General features: G+C 35.1%; 1 protein-coding gene across 1 annotated transcript in view; it reads left to right on the plus strand.

Annotated features, from left to right (window-relative positions):
- Positions 1-25,603, plus strand: part of Myo81F (unconventional myosin 81F) — an 89,335-nt gene that overhangs the window by 39,221 nt on the left and 24,511 nt on the right. Inside the window, exons 3-5 of the mRNA XM_090112108.1 lie at positions 23,193-23,313; positions 24,299-24,361; positions 25,335-25,424. Of these exons, the coding sequence (XP_089968234.1) occupies positions 23,197-23,313; positions 24,299-24,361; positions 25,335-25,424 (270 nt within the window). The 5' untranslated portion in view covers positions 23,193-23,196. The remainder of the gene's footprint in view (positions 1-23,192; positions 23,314-24,298; positions 24,362-25,334; positions 25,425-25,603) is intronic.

The following is a 25,603-nucleotide window of genomic DNA, read 5'->3' on the forward strand; positions in this document are numbered from 1 at the left end:
GAAGAATAGGCATAGTAAAAAAATAATACTGTAGAATGCATTTTGCTTCGAACGATTTGATAGAAACAATGACAGAAAAGGGGCGTTCGTGTGGTATGGATAAAACAGAAGCTAAGCATTCGTAATAATGAGACTAGCTTTCTCGTACAGAGGGTAGTGATTAGTGATGCAGATACAGTTCAGAGGAAGCAGTTAATTAAACGGGAACGGTCAGGTGCGTGTCGGACCGCGCGTTGAAGGGAACGGTGAATTACAACCTAATGAATACAAAAACGTTTTCCCAATCGTTTAAGAATATGATGATTTAAAGTTTTTTAAGCTATTGCATAGCTTCTATCGCGAGCCTTGAGCGCGGGGACCGAATCGAGAAATTCCGTAACGAAAAAACCTCACTCCGACTGGCACGGCGAAGGTGTGGCTTGAAAGTTGAAGGCATGCTATGCAATAGCTTTACCGCGGCGCGGCAGTCCCCGAGTGCCACACGTCTTTTTTAATATATTTGGTTAATATAGTAACGTTGAAAGATTCGAAAGCAGATTTCCTTATTAATATAAAACATTTTTCATCTTCAAAATGCTTTATATGTAACAGTCTAAGGTTACAGTTATTATGTTCTTAACCTATAAAAACTTCATTAAGACCCACATTGCGAGCGTTCATTTAATGCTAGCGTTATTATGATTATTTTAGGTCATGACCGGGCTAGACCTACGCTAAATAAAGGAATTTCCTAACAAGCCGAATTAGGATAAATTGTCAGCAAGATAGATTACAATGAACAAAAGGATATCTCTCATTTAGTAATATGATGACGTACATTAATGTTTGTCATTTATTTTGATACTTACACAGTATTTTTTATAAAAAATTATTTGTAACTATAAATTATAATATATTATCTACCGTAAACCATAGAAATTGATTTTAGCTCCTGATAAATGCATATTGTAGGAAATATGGATATCATAAGGAAATCAAAGCATTCTTACCTGACCAAATAAGGTGATCCAATTAGAAAACATCATAATTTACATACTTAATGATACATATAATTATTCATACGTTTTTAATTCAATCTCTCAGATATTATCCGTCTTAATGGAGAAGAAAGAGCAAAAAGTTACATCTATTTAATACGTAGATTATTATTTAGACTGCCCTCTATCCGATCTATTTCCTGCGCACGCGCCGGTTTCAACGTCAATAATTAGATAACCCGAGATTTACGAGCGCTACCGGCGCGCGCGCATCCGAAACTATTTATTGACCATAATATTTTTGTTGACACGGGATTAATATAACTCATTTTACAGGATATGGTGTATTATTATGAAAGACGTTAGAGATTTCATTACTCCTTCCTTATTATCGTTTTTAATCACATTTTGATATTTATTGCTATATGCAGTTATGGCATTGCGTCTATTAATAATTAAAAACTGAATTATAACTTATTTTGTTACCTCAAACAAGTATCAAAGGCTCATACGATCATAACTAAGAAAATATAAGAAAAATGGCTCATCACATCACATACTCATACCAAAAAGGATCCTATTATCGAAGCATTCTAAAACGCTATTCCGATTTACCTCCGGAAGCAACGTACGGAACCATACATAGTACTTGCTGTCATACTAGCAGCTTGTAAATTAAAACGGTGGAGGCACGCAATATCGCACGTTAGCTTGATTGCGCCCTGGGCGATCGCAACATGTGCTATAAATTGCTTTTCTGGTTGATGGACTTTAAAACCGAAAATAGATGCGGTTTTGTCAATAAAAATTGTGTCAATGTAGTTTAAATTGATCGTGCAAGTTTGGAATTATTAAATGTAACATAATTTAACTTTTTCGTTGTCAGTGCGAACTTTTGGTAGATAAATTCTGACGTATTTCTGTTAAAAAAAAACGTTATGAGTGTGGGATGCTTGAGGAGCGTTTAAATAAAAATCTCAAAACATCCACGAAGATGCGTTTATTCGCACGTTACAATAAATTCAATAGGATAGCAAAACTGAGCGCACATCCGTCGTCTAAAGCTGGTCGCCGCGGAGTGAAGGCTCGCGAGCCGCGAAGCGTAGCGGACAACTCTCGTGTGCGGCCGGAGCGGGGCGCGGGGTGAAGGGCGCGTAGTCCCGTTATGCGCTCGCTCAGCTGGCCGCCACACTACTCCCCCGCCGAGACCGATGCCACAGCTAAGGTCGATAGTAGTTGGGGAAGCGAACCACTCGTCCACTTCTAGTCTTGAACGGTTGTGATTTGCTGTTCTCATCGTGTTGTGGTTCTTCCTGTAATTTAGTAAGCAAATAAGCAGGTTTAAGCCTATCTATGGTTACATTCGAAAGCTTGCCTCCCACGTCAATTTTAAATGTTTTTTCTCCTCTTTCAATCACTTTGTGCGGGCCAGAATAAGGTGATTCTAATGATTTTTTAATGGGGCCTTTGCGAAGGAAAACATAGTCAGCAATTTGTAAGCTCTTAGGTATGAAAAAGGTTTTGCTGGTATGCCAGTGCGCTGGTTTTGGTGCGAGATTATGAAAATGATTGCGTAGGCGGGATGCAAAATCTGTTAGATCAGTACTATGAGCTTTAGGAGCGAGAAACTCACCGGGAAGGCGCAGTGGCTCCCCGTACACTAGCTCAGCTGCAGATGACTCAATGTCTTCCTTCCAAGCGCTGCGAATGCCAAGTAAAACAAGTGGAAGTACCTCAGACCATTGATCATTTTTATGGCACATGATAGCTGCCTTAAGCTGCCGATGAAAGCGCTCCACCATGCCGTTGCATGCCGGGTGATACGCCGTCGTAGGGCGATGAACTGCACCCAACAGTGAAGAAATGCTACGAAACAAATCAGATTCAAACTGTCTTCCTCTGTCAGTAGTGATCTTCTCTGGACATCCGTATCTCGCCACCCAACCAGAGAGAAAAGCACGGGCACACGTCTCGGCTTGTATGTCTGGTAAAGGAACTGCCTCAGGCCAACGCGTGAATCTATCGATGATCGTGAGACAATATCTGTAACCAGAAGAATAAGGTAATGGTCCTACAATGTCCATGTGGACATGCGAAAAACGTTGAGAAGGTGTAGAAAATTGAGAGAAAGGTGAAATTGTATGACGAATGACTTTGTTGCGCTGGCAATCTGTGCAAGCTCGCGCCAAGCGTCGACAATCTTTTTTAATTCCAGGCCAAACAAATCGTTGCGTAATCAACTTAATGCTCGCCTTAGCACCAGGATGGCTTAAACCATGTAAATTATTAAAAACTTGTTCGCGAAAGGCCTTAGTAACAAACGGTCTTGGATTTTGCATAGACACGTCACAGTAGATGAAATGAGATGAATTTGGTAATTTTACTTTTACTAGTTTAAGAGATGAATTGTTATTTAAAAGTTCTTGCAGCTCAATATCTGTACTTTGAGCGCGTGCAAGCTCCTCAAAATTTATAGAGTCTGCGATTTCCTCTATTCTGGACATAGCGTCGGCTACCATATTCTCAGACCCGGTCACGTACCTGATATCTGTAGTAAATTGAGAAATAAAATCTAAATATCTAAATTGTCGAGGTGAACATTTATCTCGATTAGTTTTGAACATGAAAGTCAGCGGCTTCTGATCTGTGTACACAGTAAAGTTTCTGGCCTCCAGCATATGTCGAAAATATCGTATAGCTTCATAAATGGCTAACAGTTCTCGATCATACGGACTATATTTTACCTGAGACGGCTTAAGTTTGCGTGAGAAAAACGCTAGCGGTTGCCAGTCATCATTTACCCGTTGTTGGAGCACAGCACCGACTGCGATGTCAGAGGCATCTGTGTGAATTGCAAAATCACAGTCGGACCTAGGATGAGCTAATAAGGTTGCTCTCGCAAGAGACGACTTACAGGCATTGAAGGAGTCCAGCATGACATCAGACATCTCGATAGGTTGGTTATTTTTCTTTTTAGATCCTGAGAGTGCCAGGCTGAGAGGACCTTGAATAGAAGATGCATCTGGAATGAAACGCCTATAAAAATTATACATTCCTAGAAATCGGCGGAGTTCTCTTACACTCTTCGGAACTGGATAATCTACGACAGCTTGAACCTTTTCTTCAACAGGACTAATTCCAGCTGATGTAACTTTGTGACCTAAGAAGGTTATACTAGGTAAACCAAACTCACATTTACTTGAATTAATAAGCATGCCGTAGTCTGAAAGTCTCTTAAATAATTGATCCAGGTGTTCCAGGTGCTCATCGTAATCTGCGGAAAAGACCAAAATATCATCGACATACCCATAACAAAAGGATAGTCCTTTGAGCATTTCATCAACAAAACGTTGAAAGGTCTGAGCTGCGTTGCGAAGGCCAAACGTCATATAACAAAACTCGAATAATCCGAATGGTGTAGTAATGGCGGTCTTTGGTATATCGCTCTTGAAAACTGGTATTTGGTTAAATGCTCTTACCATGTCGATTTTAGAAAATATAGTGCTTCCAGCAATTAAATGTGTAAAGTCCTGAATATGTCTGATGGGGTAGCAGTCTGGCAAAGTTCTTGCATTTAAAGCTCTGTAGTCGCCGCAGGGTCTCCAGCCGTTGTCTTTCTTAGGAGCTAAATGTAATGGAGATGACCAAGAACTGTCTGACCTGCGTGCCACGCCTGATTGCAGCATGTCCTCAAATTCTTTTTGTGCTATCTGAAGGCGATCCGGTGGCAGCCTGCGTGGTCGTGAGGAAACGGGTGGACCTGGAGTAGTTCGAATATAATGAACGGTATTATGTTTCACCTCCTTATGTGTACCAGCCGGGCGGGTTATGTCTGGATATTTGCGTAAAAGCTGATGGTAAATAGAATCTCCAGAAATTACCTTAATTGAACCATAGTCGCTGTCAGTAGGAATCTCAATTGACGCTGTGACCTGGAGTGACGTCAACCCATCAATAAGTCGCTGCTGGCGGCAATCTACCAACAGATTATAAAAAGAAAGAAAATCAACTCCAATTATCGGCTTATTAATATCTGCAACTACAAATCGCCATTTAAAATCACGCCGCAAACCTAAATTAATATTTATCTGCACCCAGCCATATGTAGGTATCACAGTGCCGTTGGCCGCGAACAGCTGATAGTCAGTCTTCTCACGATATTGCCTGAGCGCTCTGCGTGGATAAACACACAAATCAGAACCTGTATCGACAAGAAATTTTATTTTACTTATTTTATCAATAACAAAAAGGCGGCCTGGCGAAACATTGCAGTCGGTTGCCGCTAGTTCCGGCTGCACATGTTGTTTTCCGACGACAAATTAAATTTGCATGGTTTAATGCATTTATGCGCTCGCTTGCCAAATCTATGATGATACCAACAAAAATCGAAATTTCTAGATTTAGATCTTGACCTGTTACGGTTAGTTCTTATTCGAGATGGGGTACGTGACCTTGATCTGTGGAAATTACCTTTTAGTGAAGCTACTTCTTTTGTTAAATTTTCTAATTGCTTACTTAATTCTGAAATTTCATTATTATTCAAATTGTTATTTAAAGTGCAAACTTGTTGGGTAGGGTGTACAATATCATGAACAGAATCTGCTAAATCGGCAATGGCTTCTAAACTGAGACTTTTTTGTGAAGCTATTATTGTTTGAATATTTAATGGTAACCGACCTGTCCATAAAGTCCTGAGAAACTCGTCTGGAACAGCTGGCCCCGCCAAATTCTGTAGATGACGAAGAAACTGTGACGGTTTTCTGTCCCCTAATTCCTCTTGAGCCAAAAGTTGTTGTATTCGTCTTTCCTGTGACGCCGTAAGCCGTTTTATTAATTTTGTTTTAAGTTTATTATATTTATTCTCAGCTGGAGGATTTTTTATTATATCCTTGACTTCCTGGGCAAACCTTTGTTCTAATTGCGACGAAATGTGGTAAAACTTCGTCGTATCAGACGTTATTCCAGCTAAAAAGAATTGTCCTTCAACCTGCGCGAACCACAAAGCAGGGTCATCCGCCCAAAATGGCGGCAGCCGCACGCCGACTTTATTCAATTCCAAATCCGATCGGTCTTCTTTTTCCATTATAAAACGTTTTTTGAAGTCGGGGTCACCAATGTGGGATGCTTGAGGAGCGTTTAAATAAAAATCTCAAAACATCCACGAAGATGCGTTTATTCGCACGTTACAATAAATTCAATAGGATAGCAAAACTGAGCGCACATCCGTCGTCTAAAGCTGGTCGCCGCGGAGTGAAGGCTCGCGAGCCGCGAAGCGTAGCGGACAACTCTCGTGTGCGGCCGGAGCGGGGCGCGGGGTGAAGGGCGCGTAGTCCCGTTATGCGCTCGCTCAGCTGGCCGCCACATGAGTTAATACTGATTGAAATTTATCTTATTTCATTAGCAGTAGGAATAAAATCGAATGAAAAATTAAAGATTTGTTAGTTATTAAGAAACTTCAAATTAAACTAGTCTTTGTAATTATTAGAATCGCATAAGTATACTATTATTATAAAAATACTGAAGAAAACTATAATCAATAATCTTTTTCTCTTCAAACTATAATCTTCATATCATTTCACAACCTCATCAATGTAATTCATAAAATCCATCAAACTTCCTTCAGAAATGCCCAAACCTTCACCTAATTATCCATTTAGAGTATCGATCTCATCACCTAAATATCAAGCTATGACGTATTAGAAGTAAGCGCCGTGGAAGTAATGCCCATTTGACGTCGAGTGCAGCGGACTGCAATATGCAATTTGCCCCATATTTGCTCCACTAACATGCATATATAGAGAAGTAGGTTATTTGGGCCTTTTAGTTTACTATAATTTTCAGTTTTTAGCAAAAGTATACACAATACAAAATCAGTAAAATAAGATCACAAAGGGTATGTACCTTTGTGATCTTATTTTACTGATCAGATGTTAAATTAAAAGTTGTGTGGATAATGACCCTCATTTGTTTGTTTTTGTTTGAGTTCGTTCCCCTGTGGTGGAAAATCTTGTTCAATATTTTTTATACCATAGTCTAGATCCTATATCAGCAGCTCTAATAGATCTTGTAGGTATCATTTTTTTTATTTGAGAAAACAAATAAGTACCAAGTATTTATACCACAGATACATTACATGATTTCTTTCATAAAATAAAAAGGTTTGAGAAAAGAATGTAAATTATTACTACATATAGTCAAAAGTCACATTTATTTCTCTATGTATAAAAATAACTTCAAACATAACTAAATTGAGTTAACTTTGGTTATTTATGTCGGTCTAAATAAACAAAGTTTCCAGTCAAGTGAATTCTCCGTCTAAAAAAAGATTCATCTTGACGTTTTCACTCGTACAAAGGAACCGCCAGAATAAATAAAGCGAATACTTGTATGTTTGGAAAAAATGTTCTAATATGAGACTCGACTTTTTCTGCACTTCACACATGAACTAAAAATAATAAATACCACAAATTGTTACATAGTTCCTTGTTTATAACTCAATTATTAATTATACTACTCATTTAAGCCTATTATTCAATTTCTAGTATCATTAGGACTAAAGCACGAGGAAAAGACTTCTTTGCAGACGAAATATCCTTTAAGAGAAATAATATGACATCTAGTAATTGAATACGTATAAACTTATTTTCCTTCTTGACATACTTATGTATTTCCTAAATTGCCAATCTTCTCCCCGATATCTCTAACCACATGACAAGATCCACCTGCACCCTCCGATTGGATTCCGCAAACGAGATTGTGGTTGTCTATCAGAATTTCCCCGAAATCTCACCCAAAACGCTTCAAGCGTTAATGAAATTACAAAACGAGTAAACAAAAACAGATTAACGCCATCAGCCGTGTCGGAAAGTCAATTAAGTACACTCGAACAACGGTAATCCTCTCGTTACGTGTTTGTGGTCAAAATTGCCGACAGTTTACTTGACGATTAACTTATCGATAGGCTAATGAACCTGGGAGGTAAACAAGTCTTAACAATTGTGGAATGTTTCACGTATTTTTCCTATCCTGTGTAAAAGCCATTATTGTAGGACAATCGATAGTCCTGCTCATGACAGAAAAATAACAAATATAGAATCACACCGTATCCAGTAACAACGTCTTTTGGATACGGTGTGATTCTAAGCACTTTTATTTAGTGACTTCGTTAAATCAATGCATTAACTAATTCATGATAACAATTACTGATGCTGGTATTGACAATAGTTCTTAGTAAGAACTGCCTTCATTGGTGCATGGCTAATTTTGTTTTACCTCAGCCGCGCCGTGATAAATGCAGTTTCCTATCGACAACTTTTCTTTGTGTATTCGCTATTTCTATAAAGCTATTTCGATATTATTTATTCAATATCACTTCAGTTAACATACTACATACTTTAAACACGACGTGATACTTCCCTAATTTGCTTATAAATTACCCAGTTGGACGGGATTTAATCAAATTAAAAACCGATTCACGTCCGAAGTGCACAAGAAATAAAAATTCGTGTGCGGCCGGCGTCGTGTTTCAAAGAGGCCTGGAATGGAGACAGCCCGAAATAACTCGACGTGAATTTCACATTGTTCCACATTAGGTATAGGAATGTCACCGCCCTCATCTTGCGAGATCACGCGCGGACTTGCTTATGTATGTTTTAAAAACTGTTTTATTCATTAGGCGACAAAGGTTTCCATGGGGACGCTCTCCTATGCAACTGTTTAGCAACTCGACTTAAAGCTCGCAAATGGTTCTCTTTGTGAGCTAATAAAATAAATATTCATAGCCACATCAAAGCTAAAGGATCAGATTGCATTCAAGTGCACTTTGGATAACGCTAAATCTTTTTATTTTGCTCTGAATAATTCTGACGTTATTGTAGCAGTGCAACAATTAAACGTAAATATGCTCTAGGGTAAATATCGTAAAGTCGGGTACAAAATATGAAGATACCGAGGTTTGTGAAGAAAACTCTTTGGAAATGCTCTCCAATCAACTTGGCTAAAAGAGAATAAACTAGCAGTGAAACTCCCGCAGACTTAAACCACTTTGTCTTCGAGTTTAATGGAATTGCTTCTAATTATTGAGTTTGTGTCTTTTTCTTGGCCGGGACGAATGGGATAATTTATGTTTGTTATGATTACTTTTGTAAGTATACCCACTTCAAATAATTTCAAGTTACTGAGAAGATGAGTGTTTTTTGCTGCCGTTTTATATTAATTTTACAAGTACCTATCTTTCATCCTTTATCAAAAAAATTTTTAAATAAGCAAAAAAAAATTAAGCGTAGGTATTAATTTGAATTGTTTCCGCATATCATTTCACATGACGTGCATATCTTTCGAGCATTTTTCAATCTTCACTTTCTGTTTTGTTCGTTATCTGTGTGAAAATGAAGTTGCAAGTGATACACTGCGTATTGTGTTCGTATCTATCAAATCGTAACTCACTCAAAGAACAATGTATGTGAAATTATTTCATCCATGACGCTAAGTACTTCAAATCACTCGTCGCTGTAAGTCTTTGAGTTTTGACGCTCTGTTACGCATGCTGACGGTCGTGTGAACATTTCTTGTTCAAATTTTACCCTTCAATATACAGTTCAAGATCTCTTGAAGCTAGTTAGCATTTCAGCCCTTATGCCTTGAGTGTTAGAAAGTATATTGCCGTGTTATAGTATTACAAAGGGTTTACAGTTTATACATTGTTACTGGGTTGGCGTCAAATTAACTGTTTTGAAATTAAAGCTATGCTCGTACATTTTGTATTTTATTACAGAGAAAACATCTAAAATATATAAATATAACTGGTATTTAAGGAAAAATAGTGTGGGTAGAAAAAGAAGCCTAGCAAATTAATAAACTGTCGATAATTAGCGATACATGAAACGGGAATGAGAGTAAGGACAAATCAAATAGGAGCAAATTATATTTAGCAGAATTTTCCTTTACGCTTTAATTAAGAACTCGGAACAAACAATACTGTGTTTAATTATTACTCGAGTTTCATTGCAACAAGGCAGTTAAATAAACGAAAATAAATTATTTTTCCCGGAAAAATTTAATAGGCTCTATTAAAACAAATATAATGCTTCCATTACACACCAATATTAAATTACGCGTGTTTTCCGAAGCAAAATTCTAAAATATTAAACCATCCAACAAAATATTTACGCATTAAAAGTAATAAGGAAGATAGAACGAAATATTTTCACTCATCAGCGCAAAATTTATATCGATCCTAAAGTCTATCTCTGATCATTTGTATTTCGTTAGCTTTTTGTATCTAAACTGAAGCGCAAATCTTCTTATATATAAAAATGAATCGCAAAATGTGTTGGTAAGCGCATAACTCGAGAACGGCTGATCCGATTTCGATAATTCTTTTTTTATTATATTCCTTGAAGTACGAGGATGGTTCTTATGTAGAGAAAACGTAAATATTATGTACCACGGGCGAAGCCGGGGCGGACCGCTAGTCTTCTTATATATAAAAATGAATCGCAAAATGTGTTGGTAAGCGCATAACTCGAGAACGGCTGAACCGATTTCGATAATTCTTTTTTTATTATATTCCTTGAAGTACGAGGATGGTTCTTATGTAGAGAAAACGTAAACATGTACCACGGGCGAAGCCGGGGCGGACCGCTAGTCTTTATATATAAAAATGAATCGCAAAATGTGTTGGTAAGCGCATAACTCGAGAACGGCTGCACCGATTTCAATAATTCTTTTTTTATTATATTCCTTGAAGTACGAGGATGGTTCTTATGTAGAGAAAACGTAAACATGTACCACGGGCGAAGCCGGGGCGGACCGCTAGTATAAAATAAAATCTCCATCTATCTTCATACTTTCTTTTTAAAATGTAGTTACCAAGACTACATAATTTAATGCTATCTTGTCTAGTGCCATCGCACTTTATGTCCAGAGACGGTCTAGACGTTTTTCTCAAAATTTTCCTCTATGGTTTCTTAGTTTGACCAAAAATTACAAAACACGCAAGTAAGGGCTTCGTGTTCTTAATTAGGGTTTAAATGTATCCAATTTCACGAACACACTTAAGGTGTAAGTACTTACCCTAAAATGTCTTATTATTTTCTTGACATGAACATGATAATGTTCATAATGGTATGAAACAGATATTAATATGTTAAGTAGGATTATATGGATAAAGTAGAAGCTCTGTCATTTCCACTCGTACTCTTACAATATTTTTGTATAAAAATCCTGGCAAAATTGCGTGAAATAGTTTGATACGTATATTTGATTTTGACTTCTAAATTCACTTTAAATCATCTGTAGTTTATAATTTTATATGTAACTATATTCCTAAGTAATGATCGGAATTGCAAAGCTGTGAACCTTTAATTTAAATGCATAGAAATTATTGAGATCGATTAATTTATTCTATTCAAGGAAAATATAAACGAAAGAATAGTTCCAGTTAACATTCTTCTTACCCTAATAATATATGATATACGAGTACAAAAAGATAATAAACATCGCTCTACTATCTCCCTAATTCGACTCATACAAATCAAAGGCAAGTGAAGTTAAATTACAAATTGCTCCCGTCTTGAACAAAATCATATACAAGCCCACGCGTTCTTCGTGACTTGTCATAATTTACAAGTTTTCGCTATTCGGGGGACTTCAAGAGACATGCTTTATTTTGGCAGAATTATTAATATAGAATCGGTTATAGGTAATAAAGAACAATATGCGGTTCATTGTATAATAACAATCGTACATAGTGAGTTATTAAGTCTGATGATAGTTTGTTTGTTTAGTGGGTTGCGTTGGACGTGAGAGATATAATTATACAACATGGACAATAACTATTACTATGTCTATATACCATCCCTAGTTCTTTAGCTTAAATGCTACTTTATGGATATACTTAGTAATAATATCTATGCGCCAGCTAGGAAGGCAAAATACAATGTTAAAAAATGTTGTGTGGTTTTATGAAACCACGGTAAAAGTGAAACTGTTCGAACGGTTCCAAACACTGCTTTATACCTACTCGGCAGCCGACCGTCACGCGACATGCGCTACACAGACCAAAAAGTTTGAGACGATGTAATAAAAGTTTCACTTTAAAACTAGCCATAACAATTAGCAAACTACATGTTCAAGGATAAATAATAGCCATAAAAATTAACAATTAGCAAACTACATGTTCAAGGATAAATAAAATTCCCGTCCACAAATATTCAACTATCGAATGTAATAAATTATAAGGCGTAATATTAGTCTTATAACAATCGACTCTCTTAATTATTGGTTATACAAGGCTAACCTTTAAATAGTATCTATTTAAAATCCTTTGAAATTTCCTCAATTTAAACGTAAGATATTATTTAAATCCGTGCTATTTTTTATAACATAGAACATAAGAAACGAGACAGTCTAGTATTTTTATCATAAAATCTTCCACCGCGTGTCCGCCCACAGCCAACCCTCTCTTTATATAATTTATGGTTGAGGCGGTTTCATTTATTTTACTTATTAGAGTCAGTATGAGGAATAACACTATAAGAGTAATGTTATTTATGATATGTCATAAACAGTGTGTAATATACTTCGTACTTTTCATGAGTTATGATAATATTTTTCTTATTTAAAGCCTGAATCGGGTTTTTAAATCATATTTAGGAGTCCATTGAGGACAAACATTGTGACACGAGATTTATATATAATAAGATTTCGTTTAAGTAGATATTATGTTAACCTTAATAGACTAGAATTAATAAAATAATTTATAAATTATTCAAGCTTTTTAAAAAGTACGAAAGAAATTATAAAAGCACTCAATCTATTTCTAAGAGCTCTACAAAGTTATCAACAGGCTTTGGAATAAATGTTAAATAAAATATTAATTTTCTAAAATGAAAGTCGAAAGCTCCCCAATAACCTTCAAGGGTCGGCAAGGATACACGTAGGCGACGGGAGCGCCTGTCGCCTGCCAAATACGAGTAGTTCATTAAATAGCTTATTACTGGCTTTATTTAATACTAGCTGTTCCGCGCAGTTTTTCCCGCATTGCTCTGCTTCTGTTGGTCTTAGCGTGATGATATAATATAGCCTATAGCCTTCCTCGATAAATGGGCTATCAGCTGTATAGATTATTTTTCCAAAAGGATTTCGAAGATAGTTTATATGTCTCATTTAGTAGATGGAAACGAAAGTAATTAGGTATTACACAACGTTTTGAATAATGAAAAGACTTTTATCGTAAAGAGCGGAGAACCACGCAAGAGGATAAAGAGCAGCAGCAGAGATGTGTTTTTAAATGACACGAAAAACTAACCCATAAAGACATTTCCGTCATTTTGGGAAGTTGCTTTAAGAGGGCGTATAAAGCCAGATTCTACGATTAAGCCTCGCCCATTACGCGCCATGCCGCGCGCCCTCACAATACCCTCATACACCCGGCTCATCCAACGTACGTAAAGTTCATCGCACTCTAAATTATACACAATATTCTTCGCTCGTTCAACGCGTATTTTCGGTAGTTAGTAGGTATGTTGTCTAAAATAATTGTGTAAAACAGTGAAGTTGAAATCATCACAAATTATGTAATATGTCTTTTTATTATTATTTGTTTATAATTATTAATGATAATCTATACATATTATAAAACAATAAAAAAACTGTCTGTATGTAATATATAAAAAAAAAAACAATATTAGGGAAACAGTATAGAGCACGAATCCGTAAAAAAAGTCTGTCGAAATAGCGAGTATAGATACTATTTTTAAATAAACATACGCAGTCGACGACACACATTCCTCCAGAACTTTATTTTGATTAATTTGGTTATAGTCCATTGAATGAGTCCCTCCAAGGGGGGGTCTAGAGTGCGTGAGTTAGTAACGTAAGATGTTTCTTCGGAAACATGTCAAGAGTCCCTAGGTAATAAACATACTAAAACCCCGGGCCACTGGGAGGAGCCCCGGAGGGGCGGGGGGAGGGCGGAAATGGGTCCATTTTTTCATTTTTCGCTTAAATCTCAAAAACGGTACATGTTAGAGAAAAACTTTCAAGAAAAATTGAAAGGCCATAAAATTATCTACAAGTTGTACCTGAATCATTTTTTCCTATATCCTACCGTTTCTGAGTTATACGCAGTAAAACATGATTTTGGCTCAAACAATTTCAACATCAATCGATCAAAAAATATTTCTTTCTTCCAAAAAACTCAAATGTGCAAATTGTGACCAGTACTGATAGATTGCTCTTAATTAGGTCTATAATTGGTAAAATAAACACATTCCTCCATGGAAGCCTTTAGGAGGAATCGATTGTCAAAATATTATATTAGGGCAGTTTGAGTTACTGAACTTGATCTTTTTATTTTTTTCTTCCAAAAAACTCAAAAGTGCAACTTGTGACCGGTACAGATAGATTGCTCATAATTAGGTCTATCATTGCTAAAAATACCAGATTCCACCACGGAGGCGTTTACGGGGAATTGAATTTTATCAGGGTAGTTACGATACATGAACTTTTTATTTTTTTTCTTCCAAAAAGCTCAAAAGTGCAACTTGTGACCGGTACAGATAGATTGCTCATAATTAGGTCTATCATTGATAAAAATACCAGATTCCACCATGGAGGCGTTTACGGGAATTGAATTTTATTAGGGTAGTTAGTTAAAAAGTTCATGTATCGTAACTACCCTAATAAAATTCAATACCTCCTAAAGGCCTCCATGGTGGAATCTGGTATTTTTATCAATGATAGACCCAATTATGAGCAATCTATCTGTACCGGTCACAAGTTGCACTTATGAGTTTTTTGGAAGAAAAAAATAAAAAGATCAAGTTCAGTAACTCAAACTGCCCTAATATAATATTTTGACAATCGATTCCTCCTAAAGGCTTCCATGGAGGAATGTGTTTATTTTACCAATTATAGACCTAATTAAGAGCAATCTATCAGTACCGGTCACAAGTTACACTTTTGAGTTTTTTGGAAGAAAGAAATATTTTTTGATCGATTGATGTGGAAATTGCTTGAGCCAAAATCATGTTTTACTGCGTATAACTCAGAAACGGTAGGATATAGGAAAAAATAATTCAGGTACAACTTGTAGATAATTTTATGGCCTTTCAACTTTTCCTTGAAAGTTTTTCTCTAACATGTACCGTTTTTTAGATTTAAGCGAAAAATGAAAAAATGGACCCATTTTCCCCCTCCCCCCACTCCGGGGCTCCTCCTAGTGGCCCGGGGTTTTAGTATGTTTATTACCTAGGGACTCTTGACATGTTTCCGAAGAAACATCTTACGTTACTAACTCACGCACTCTAGAACTTTTTATTCAATGGACTATTAGATTGTACGACATTTTTCGACTCAGCAATTATTCTAAAAATAAAAATAAAAATTATCCTTTATAAAATATTACAAAGTTCTTCGAAATTTACGTATTATTTTATCGAGAGCTGGTAACTTTAGCAGGTACCTTTCTGGAGTATTTTTTTCTGCGTGGCAATAGTCAGTAGACACAGGTTGAGAGTGAGGGTCCACATTTTCCAAATTTAAAATTGTTCTGTGAAATTAGTAAATTACTTTCAAACAGGGTCAATTTGATTGATTGCATTTGCAAGGCGACCGTAGGAATTAGGTACCTACATAACTAAGTATAAAAAGTGTCTTTGTAAATTGTAGGTACCCACTATGAATGTAGGTATCTATAAATATCGTCGCATGAATACTCAACTCGCGGAAACGAATTTACAGAATTTACACAAATAATAATATCCAAACTCGCCTGGATAAACTTTCTCAAATGAATCTATAGTTTAGGTGGTCTGTTGCGGTTCTGCATCAGGTGTTTCAGTTTTCAAAATAAATTATTATTTTATATTTCCCGGATAATATAATAGTACCTACACAACAAAATAACTTTCATTCAAATCCGTCCAGTAGTTCCGGAGATTAGCGTGTACAAACAAACAGACAAACACAGACAGTTTTTTTATTTACGGGATAAAACTCATCCTATGACCTTTCTCAGGTCTCAAGCTATATCTGCACCAAAATTAGAGCCCAGACATACATACAGACAGACATACAAAAATTCTAAAAACTATATTTATGTATAGATATGTACTACATATTACTATGTAATACAGATCATGAATATATTATATATATACATATACATATGTATATGTATATATATACCTATTCAATGTAAGTACAGTTTTGACTTTCGTACGAATTTGTTATACCTATGTATAGATGTTATGTATGATTATCTAATACAGATTGTAAATATAATATATATGTACTATTCACAACCGGTTTACATATTATTTATATTATTATTTACTGGAGCGAACATAGGATCTGCCTATAGTAATAATAATAATATAAATCTTTCTTGACTTGATTGATTGCACCGCGACTGTAAGAATTAGGTACCTACCACTATGAATTTTATTTACCTATCTATAGTTGCTGCTGCTATCGCGTCAATACTCAGCCCGCGGAAATTATTTTACAGAAACTAAACTTTCTCAAATAGGTAAATCAAGACTTATCTTTTTATATTATAATTATTATTTATTAATATTATAACAATACTATTATATTATACATTATATACATTATTACCTTCGACATTTAGTTATCTTTTCAATTTGAATCTTCTTTAGTTCTCGTTTCTTAAGTCTTTTCATTTTGTTGTTTACCATTTTCAACAAATCAATATTCGGCGTAATTATAAAACACGGCGCAGCAATTTTAGCGTGGTCTACTCGTCTCAACGGAGCGATAGCGTCTGATGTGATGAAATAGAATTATGTTTTTAGCTCCCGGAACGTGCGATGGAAGATGATTTCTTGCGTAATTAAAAATATAGTAAGCGCCAAAAGTGTTTTATCGTGATTAAACCAAAACTAAAAGTAATTACACAAAATGCTCTGACAAATATCTTGCAAATGTTTTAATATAATTGTTTATGAAAAAAAAATCATAATAAGTATTACCATGTCCAGTAAAAAACGTAAAAGTGTGAAATTTAGAGGTAACTACGTGAATTTTTTCTATCGAGTCAATTTCAATATTTTATGTTTTTGATCTGACAATATAATCGAAAATATCATCAAGTTTTACATATATTTTATTTTTTATATTTGGTCTTGAATACTACACGTATCAACTAAAAGTTGATTGGTGATTTGACTTTATACGCGCCCTTAAAACAGAATTTCTTACCATTGCAGGTAATCAATTGTAAAATCAAACAATCGTCATGTAATTTGTTTATTACATAGTCAGTAAAAGCTGCACGCATAAAATTAGTGACAGAATTGAATAACGCGTTTCCGAGAAACCTGAGTCGCCATTGTTTTGTGTAGATCATGAGAATTTCCGTCATGTTTCACTTTATAAAAAATAGATTAGAATGTAATTATTAAAACAAACAATTTGTTGATACAGAAACAATAACGATCGTTATATAATTGTTGTGATCCAATTCAGAACTCTCTATAAATTCGGTTGCAAAAGAACTGTTTTATTATTTACTAGCAATGCCCTGCGGCTTCACTCGCATAGATAGCGATATCGTTACAGTGAAAAGTCTACTATAGGTCGGACTATAGGTTTAATTTTTAATCACATGAAAATCACCTTTACCCCGTCCCGCACTACGGCCTTTTTTTTTGTTTTAGTGGGGAAATCTTTCATAGATACCCACGGCCTCCGGGGGAGGGGCCGTGGGTTATGACGGATTCCTACCGACCAAAACCCCACTGTGTTCCGTCAAGACGCATATTGGTAGAATTCCTCCGTGACCCCCGCACTACGGCCTGCTCGAACAGTATACCTACTATTTTCTGTAGATTGACACTTTTAAAAATTCGTTATATCTTTTGAATGGAATATCCAATTCTTTTCATTTAAAAAGTATTTTGCTGGTATTGAAACAGTCTATAGTAAAACATCATTTAATGGGATAAGGATTAATATATGTGTATGGATAACATGGTTTGATTACTGTCGGCACTTCTATTTACTTTGAAAACGTAAAAAAGTTGTTGTAGTAACATAACTACTGAAGATGGACATATGGTATCGCGGACTTTCTTGTAGATATTGATCCATTCTATAATACCGTAGAACATTTTTTTGTTCTATCTTCAATAGATTCTGCAGCGCACGCGATGACAGAAATTTTATTGAGGATTTTTTTACACCTTGGGTTACATTATTGCATTTTTGGTAAGGATCTCTAATTTTTTTGAAAATGCAATATAGCCTATGTTGCTCAGTAAAGATGCAGCTTTCTAATGGTGAAAGAATTTTTGAAATCGGTCCAGTAGTTTTTGCGTGAAAACCATACATACATACATACATACATACATACTTACAAACTTTTCCTCTTTATAATATTAGTATAGACTAGCGACCCGCCCCGGCTTCGCACGGGTGCAATGCTGATACTAAATACACTACAGAAAAGCTGTGAACGTTGTATATAAAAACATAGCGGCCCGGCCGGCCGGTACCGCCGCAAACGCTACGTCCCGCAATTTTTAAATCTGTAATATCTTCGAAAATATTCACTTAAATCATACGGTGTAAAGTGCCATATAGATCTATATTAAATGAACAATGTATTCAAGGTATTTAATTGGTTAAGGATTAATGCTGTATTGGTGAAAATCGCTTCGAAAATTAGCTTTTATTTGTCGTAAAAAGTAAATGACAAAAAATTTTTATTGTGGGTTATCCATAAGAGATAGACATATACCATCGCGGACTTTTCTGTAGACCTTTTCAATATGTATAATACTTAGTACATTATTTTGATAAAACTCGTAGGGTTCAGCCTGCGTTTGCAATATAAGCGGAAACAATGTAATTTTTTACGACATCACATTAGAAACCTCAAAAATAACAGTACTTCTCCACTATTTAATGGATGTTATTATACAAATAAACCTTCCTCTTGAATCACTCTATCTATTAAAAAAAACCGCATCAAAATCCGTTGCGTAGTTTCAAAGATTTAAGCGTACAAAGGGACATAGGGACATAGGGACAGGGAAAGCGACTTTGTTTTATACTATGTAGTGATGATTAATCGATTATTACCGTAATATTTTTAATTAACCATTTCTTAAACAACTCTCGCAAAAGCGCAGAATCTTTAAATTCGTTACGCATTGTTACTTGAGTAATAATTGTTATATTATTTAATTCGATAGTACTTATTACATTGCAACTATTACAATGATTTTAAAATAATGGCATAACCACAGTATTACAATATTATTTCCATGATTATTTCCTATATTGTAATACTGTGGCATAACTATTTGATTCTTTTTTTTTAACTTGACACATTTCACAAGTAAAATGACAATTTTAAAACGTGTTTTCAATAATTTTCAAACGTTTCCGAAAATCGAATTATTTACCTTCATTACGAATCTACCCAGTCACGATGAAAATGAAAAATATAAACGACGTAATTAATAAGATTAGGGGAAGGGGACGTCCCTTTTACAGCTCCCTCCCTGAGGACTTGATGAGTATGAGGTAGTTATTTCAAATTCGTTTATATTGGTAGATAACTGTTACTTTTATCGTTCAAAGATTGTAAAGCTACTAATAAAATGTCGAGGTTTGTTTTGGAGTTTGTCATTAGGCGGATTCACACAGCGAGCAGCCTCGCGAAGCATTTTCCGCGCGAGACTGGTCTATGTGGATTGTGGACGTGCCTCGGCCGAGGAAAGTGACGGCACATGCGCTTAGTATTTAAAAAGATTAGATGCATGTATAATATACCATCTCACTTAAAGCACAGTTGTAGACAGTCCAAACTGTCTCTGAAAGTAAAGTATTTTTCATTCTCCAATTTTGCAATATAAACTTATAAATACCAATAGCTTTCCTATTAAAAAGGGCTATAACGGCAGTGTGGGTGTGGTAGAAATGCGATCTCATTTAAATAATCATTATCACAAAATAGTTCTAGACGTATATAATAGTACCTCATACACTTACCATAAAATGTTATCATAAATCTTTTTTACAGTCGCAATAAAACTTCTTTGACCGACGCACGCGCGCCTTAACCCTTGTTTTGAAAATTACATTTAAATTGCAATCTTAAAGGCTTCTAATAGTTGTAAGATTTTTTTGCAATTATGTACACTGAATATAAGAAGATAAGGATACGAAAGATACTTAGATAAATGCACATGGTATACACCGTGATTTTATCCGAGGAGCTTCCACGCAAAACACTGTGCAAAACACGCTATCGTGTATGACTGTCGACTTTTACAGATGACAAAATAATCATAAAGATTGCACAAAATCTTAAACATAACGCCGTAATGAAACTAAACCTACGACATGTGTGGTCTCACCTGTTTAAATTTGCTACCTACATCTAACCTCTTAATAAACTGTCTTCACTAACAGTACATTACTTGTGTTATCCTAAAAGGGAATCTTGTTGCGTGACAAGCATCGTTATTGGTACAGGTTCTATCGACTAGACATGGAAAAAATACATCGCTTTTAATATGCGGATGTAGGAAATATGGATTGTATCTCTTTATGGTGACTTTTTCTATGTCTAGTTGTTTTTAAGTAGGACGATTGATGCATTGTGCGGTTAGTTTTGAATAGTTCTTTACGACGTATTATTGCTTCCTTTAAGTGAAGTCACCTATCCCTAAAGGAACATTCTTTATGTGAAATACATACATAGGAATAGCATTTCATTTGACTATGTATTTGTTTTTTGAATTCAATTCAGTTTAGAAATGTTTGTTGTTTTTTATTTGGATCCGCTTCACTGCTTCCTTATACGAATGAAGTGGAATTCCCTTTTGCCCGATGCCCCTCGGCACGTTGAATTGACCTCAGTTTTTCACCAAACCTTTATATCTCCTATTAGGTATGTCTATAGACCAACATACGAACAAACATAATCATCTAAATAAAACCGTTTGCCCTTTTTACGGCGGGGTTAAACCCCATCAACCCTTTCAGACGGCATAAAATCAAAATAACTGCAAATGAACAATGATTTTAGGCACTGAAATAGCTTGTTTATTAATGTTAAACATTACAATTATTTAATTAAACGATATTTAATTACAAAATAAGCTACTTAAATATTAAAATTTAAAGCGCAAATTATTGCAACAGAGCGCTCTTATATCACTTCCAATAAGAATCGTAATATCTAGTGATGTTTATATAATATCGATAAACGGGGAGTCGAGGGCGAAATGACGTATTTATCCGCAAGTGACATTTCCGTCCGATAACTTGTGAGAGTGGAGCGTCCTGCCCCAAGGACTATTATACTGTCATCGCCAACGGGAGGGACTAGCCTCCATATGTTTGACTTATTTTATCGATAGGGTTACTGAACTTTACTAGTGTGCTAATTTTAAGATTCATATTTATGTGTCGTTTAATATGCTGACAACGTAAAATAAAATAAAGGGTTGTCTCAAAGGTTAACCTTAGAATGTTTTATGCAGTTTGCTCATTTTGTATTTAAAATCATCTTGAATTTATTGTATGGCACAAAAAAAATGTACTGAAACTAAAAGTGTATGCTAAACAAAAAGCTACACATGCGACATGACAAACATAGTTCATGTACAAGCAATCTAAGATAAGGATCATATAAAGTGGTCCCCGGGTAAAATATCATGATAGTAAAACGCCCCCGTATCTTATAGGTCTATTTTCTACGACACTTCGATATCACATGTCATCTACAATTTGCTATGAATATTTACAATCCTTGAGATTTTAATAGCTTTAAGCTGAACTATTTATGGTTTTAGTCCTCCCTTCAATTAGTTTTTTATTAATTGCAATGTATAATAGAGTCGTTAATGTTTATTACACGCTTTATATTAGCTTCACCTGTATGTTTGTATGTTTGTAACCGACTTCTTTGGGCGCGATTTTGACCCACTTTAAACGGCCAGATTTCGTTCAAACTTTGTAGATTTATTGAGGACCGATGACAATACACTAATTTGATAAAATTTTCTATTTTTTAGTTCGGTTTTCTGTAAAAAGCGTGTTTTTTTAGTTTTATTAAACTATTATTATTTTATTAATAACATTTATTTGGTGTGCCTATAGATATACAGAGGTAGATATTTTATGAAGCTTCGATGTGTTAATTTTTTACAACATTCCTTACATTAATTATATTGTAATTTTAACTATAGTTAATTAATAACATAACAAATAATAAGAATGTGCCATCTCCGCACACTTCCAAAGTCCAGAATACTTGACGATTCCTAACCATCATACAATCATCATGCGGCAATCATACTTCACATTTCACCGCTTTAATTACAATTGCCATTTCAATTTACCTTAAGCTAATCCTATATTAAATACTAGCGGTCCGCCCCGGCTTCGCCCGTGGTACATATTTCGCAATAAAAGGTAGCCTATGTTCTTTCTCAGGGTCTAAAGATTATCTGTGCCAAATTTCATCAAAATCGGTCCAGTAGTTAATGCTTGAAAAGCATACATACATACATACATACATACATACAAACCTTTCCTCTTTATAATATTAGTATAGATTAGGAATATTCATCTCCACAAAACCAATAAAGCCAATAAATTATAGCTCATCGTACATTGCGCCAATCGATACCGTCTCGGGTCAAGTATTTACAGATCTGCTCCTGACACTTCAGCTCGGTTGATCTTGGGTCTCCTTGAGCTCCTAAATAGATGTCGAGAAGATTATCAAACTTTTATATGGATGGCGATTTTGTATCAATTGCTAATCGCTTTTTGTACAAAACGAATTTATTAATGTTTACATTACGTTTCTCGATTTTTAACAGACGTTTCTAAAATAACGGAAGGTTCGAAGCCAAGTTCGAAGCTATTTTTTGTTTTCCTTTCTTTTTTAAGCGATTCATTTATCTTTTTTAAGTACGCCCTTGAGTTTATCCATTTATGTCAAAATGAGAACTAATTAATACGGTCTATATATGTATATTTGTAACAATCACAGGTAACAATGCTCTTAGTACTTATTCTGATCAATCACAAATATGTCGTTTGTCGGGATTCGTTTTGCCAGTAGTATCGTAATATACAAGACATTATTTTGTACTCTCAATTAGCGAATATTATTGTTTTTACCTAATAAAACACATCTTTATAGAATCCTTTAAATTCCAGCACCATGGAGGAGGACAAAGACGAGGGGCCCGGCGTGCCCGACATGACGATGATGCCGCTCATCACAGAAGACGCCATTAACGACAACCTTCGGCGGCGGTACAAGCACGACCTCATATATGTATCCTTTTTACAATAGATTATACGATAATATTAAATACTAACTTATTAGTAAGTAAGTCTCCATGTACAACTTTGGTAATATTCGAACCTCATGTTTACAAGTTACATTAGAACATTAGAAAAACTAATTCACTACCTATATAATAACACAATTTAATTATAATGATTAACTACATTTAAAGTCCCTCTATTCTCTTGTTACAAACATGAGTTATTTTAGCAACCAAAAAAGCTCTATTTCCTTTTCAACTTCGAGAATGTCAATCTAAATTTATCCTAACAAGTTAGTTGATTCAGAAGCAAAACGTTAAAAGCGTTCAGATAAAATTACATTATAATTAATTCGCAGTATTTCAGTACTACATTCGTAATACATACCCAGGGGTTAAACTTAATGAAAGTCATCCGTTTTAATGCATAAGTATGTATCAGACTGGATGTGCCAATAAACTGGGCTATATATGGAATAATTTGCGATTAACTTCACGGTGCAACTACGAAATCTTAGCCAAGAGCGATACCTGAAATTACAGTCAAGATTTTTGCACTCTCTTATCTTTTGTATGATACCTAGGTGTAAGCTTTTAGGAATTCAGCATAATTACGTGTGGAATTTTAATTATGTCATTGCATGTCTACTGACAAAAATCTTACTGTGATTTATACATATTTATTGTAACAGTTACAAGTTAGTACAATCTTCTCTGTATTTCTTATCATTAAAAAAATGTTATTATCTATACTTACTAATATTATAAAGCTGAAGAGTTTGTTTGTTTGAACACGCTAATCTCGGGAACTACTGGTCCGATTTGAAAAATTCTATCGCTGTTAGATAGCCCAATTATCGAGGAAGGCTATATATATTATCACGCTGAGACCAACAGGAGTGGAGCACAGCTAGTCGATTATATAATTCCTGTATTTAATTTTTCTGCAACTATACTTACTACATCAATTCATTTTCTTAACACAATAAACAGACATACACAGGATCTATTCTAGTGGCAGTGAATCCATACAAGGAGCTGGGATGTTACAATTTCGTAAGTATTATTATTTGAACTATAATTAGGTCTAAAGATTAATTGTATAAATATTTAGTCTACAATACGTTATCATGCGATGACTCATTTGGATTTAACGGGAGCTTTATTTGACCGGAAGAAAGATAAATAATATTCCAAACCTACCGGGAACCAGTGATTAAATCAGGTTTAAATTTACATTGAGATTTTAAATAATTGTTTTGTTGTGTTTTAATTATGAATGGATATCCTGTCCTGTTGGTCAAACATGTTTATATTTTAAACAACAAATTGGTCGATGAATTCTGATAATGTTAGAGATAAAACTAACCATCTAGTTAATACTTATTCCTCTAAAATCACAAATATATAATAGAATAAAAATCTCATATCTGCAACTAGAGCCTAAAGAATAATTAATGATTAGCTGCAGCATTCCACGAGTCGCAGAGTAAATAGTAAATACCAAAAGTCCCGGCCAGTTGAATCAAAAACACCCTTAAATATATCCAAAAGCTGTGCTCAACGTCATTGTTACTAAATGGACAAAGCTGCATTATACGAGAGCGTCAAGCTGTCGGTTTTTTATTTCCTATTATTCATTGTGAGGACGCGTCAACAGGACTACAAAAATACACTTTTATAAATCGCAGTTGTATACTGCCATTTTTAAACGCAAATAAAAATTTAACTCGACATTGAAAGGGAAAAATTACAAATGGGGCATTCATGAAGAATGACTAAATGACGAATGAAATACTCAACTCAAGTAAATAAAAAAGAGCGTGTGTGCCAAGGCGCCAAGCACACGTGTCAGAAGTGAAACTTCTTTGACAAGATTCAAAGATGCCAAAATCGTCGCCCTACTCCATAACGTGACTGTAATGCCATGACGCGACCTTGAAATTTTACTCTCAACGCGCTTAAGAAGTATCACTTCAAAACTGTTTTTTTTTTCTTGTTTATTATATTGTAATTTATGCATTTTCAGGAGGATATGCAAAACTATCGTGGTAAAGCATTTGGAAGTCTGTCACCACATGTGTTTGCGTTGGCTGAATCTGCATACAGCTCTTTACAGGTAAATTATGGAATAATACATATTTAATTTATGCATTATATAGTAAAAAATATTTTTATAATGCACAAAAGTACATATTTCATTACAATATTTTTAAAATGGTATAGAAAAATTCGTCTTAATTTTTCGTGATTTTGTGCTGGTAATTCAAAATCGTGTTAATACTGTGTAAATATAAC

The sequence above is a fragment of the Colias eurytheme genome, chromosome 18, assembly GCF_061535395.1.
Source record: "Colias eurytheme isolate Ceu_HAF_F1 chromosome 18, ilColEury1 Martin Lab GWU primary, whole genome shotgun sequence".
Classification (NCBI taxonomy): domain Eukaryota; kingdom Metazoa; phylum Arthropoda; class Insecta; order Lepidoptera; family Pieridae; genus Colias; species Colias eurytheme.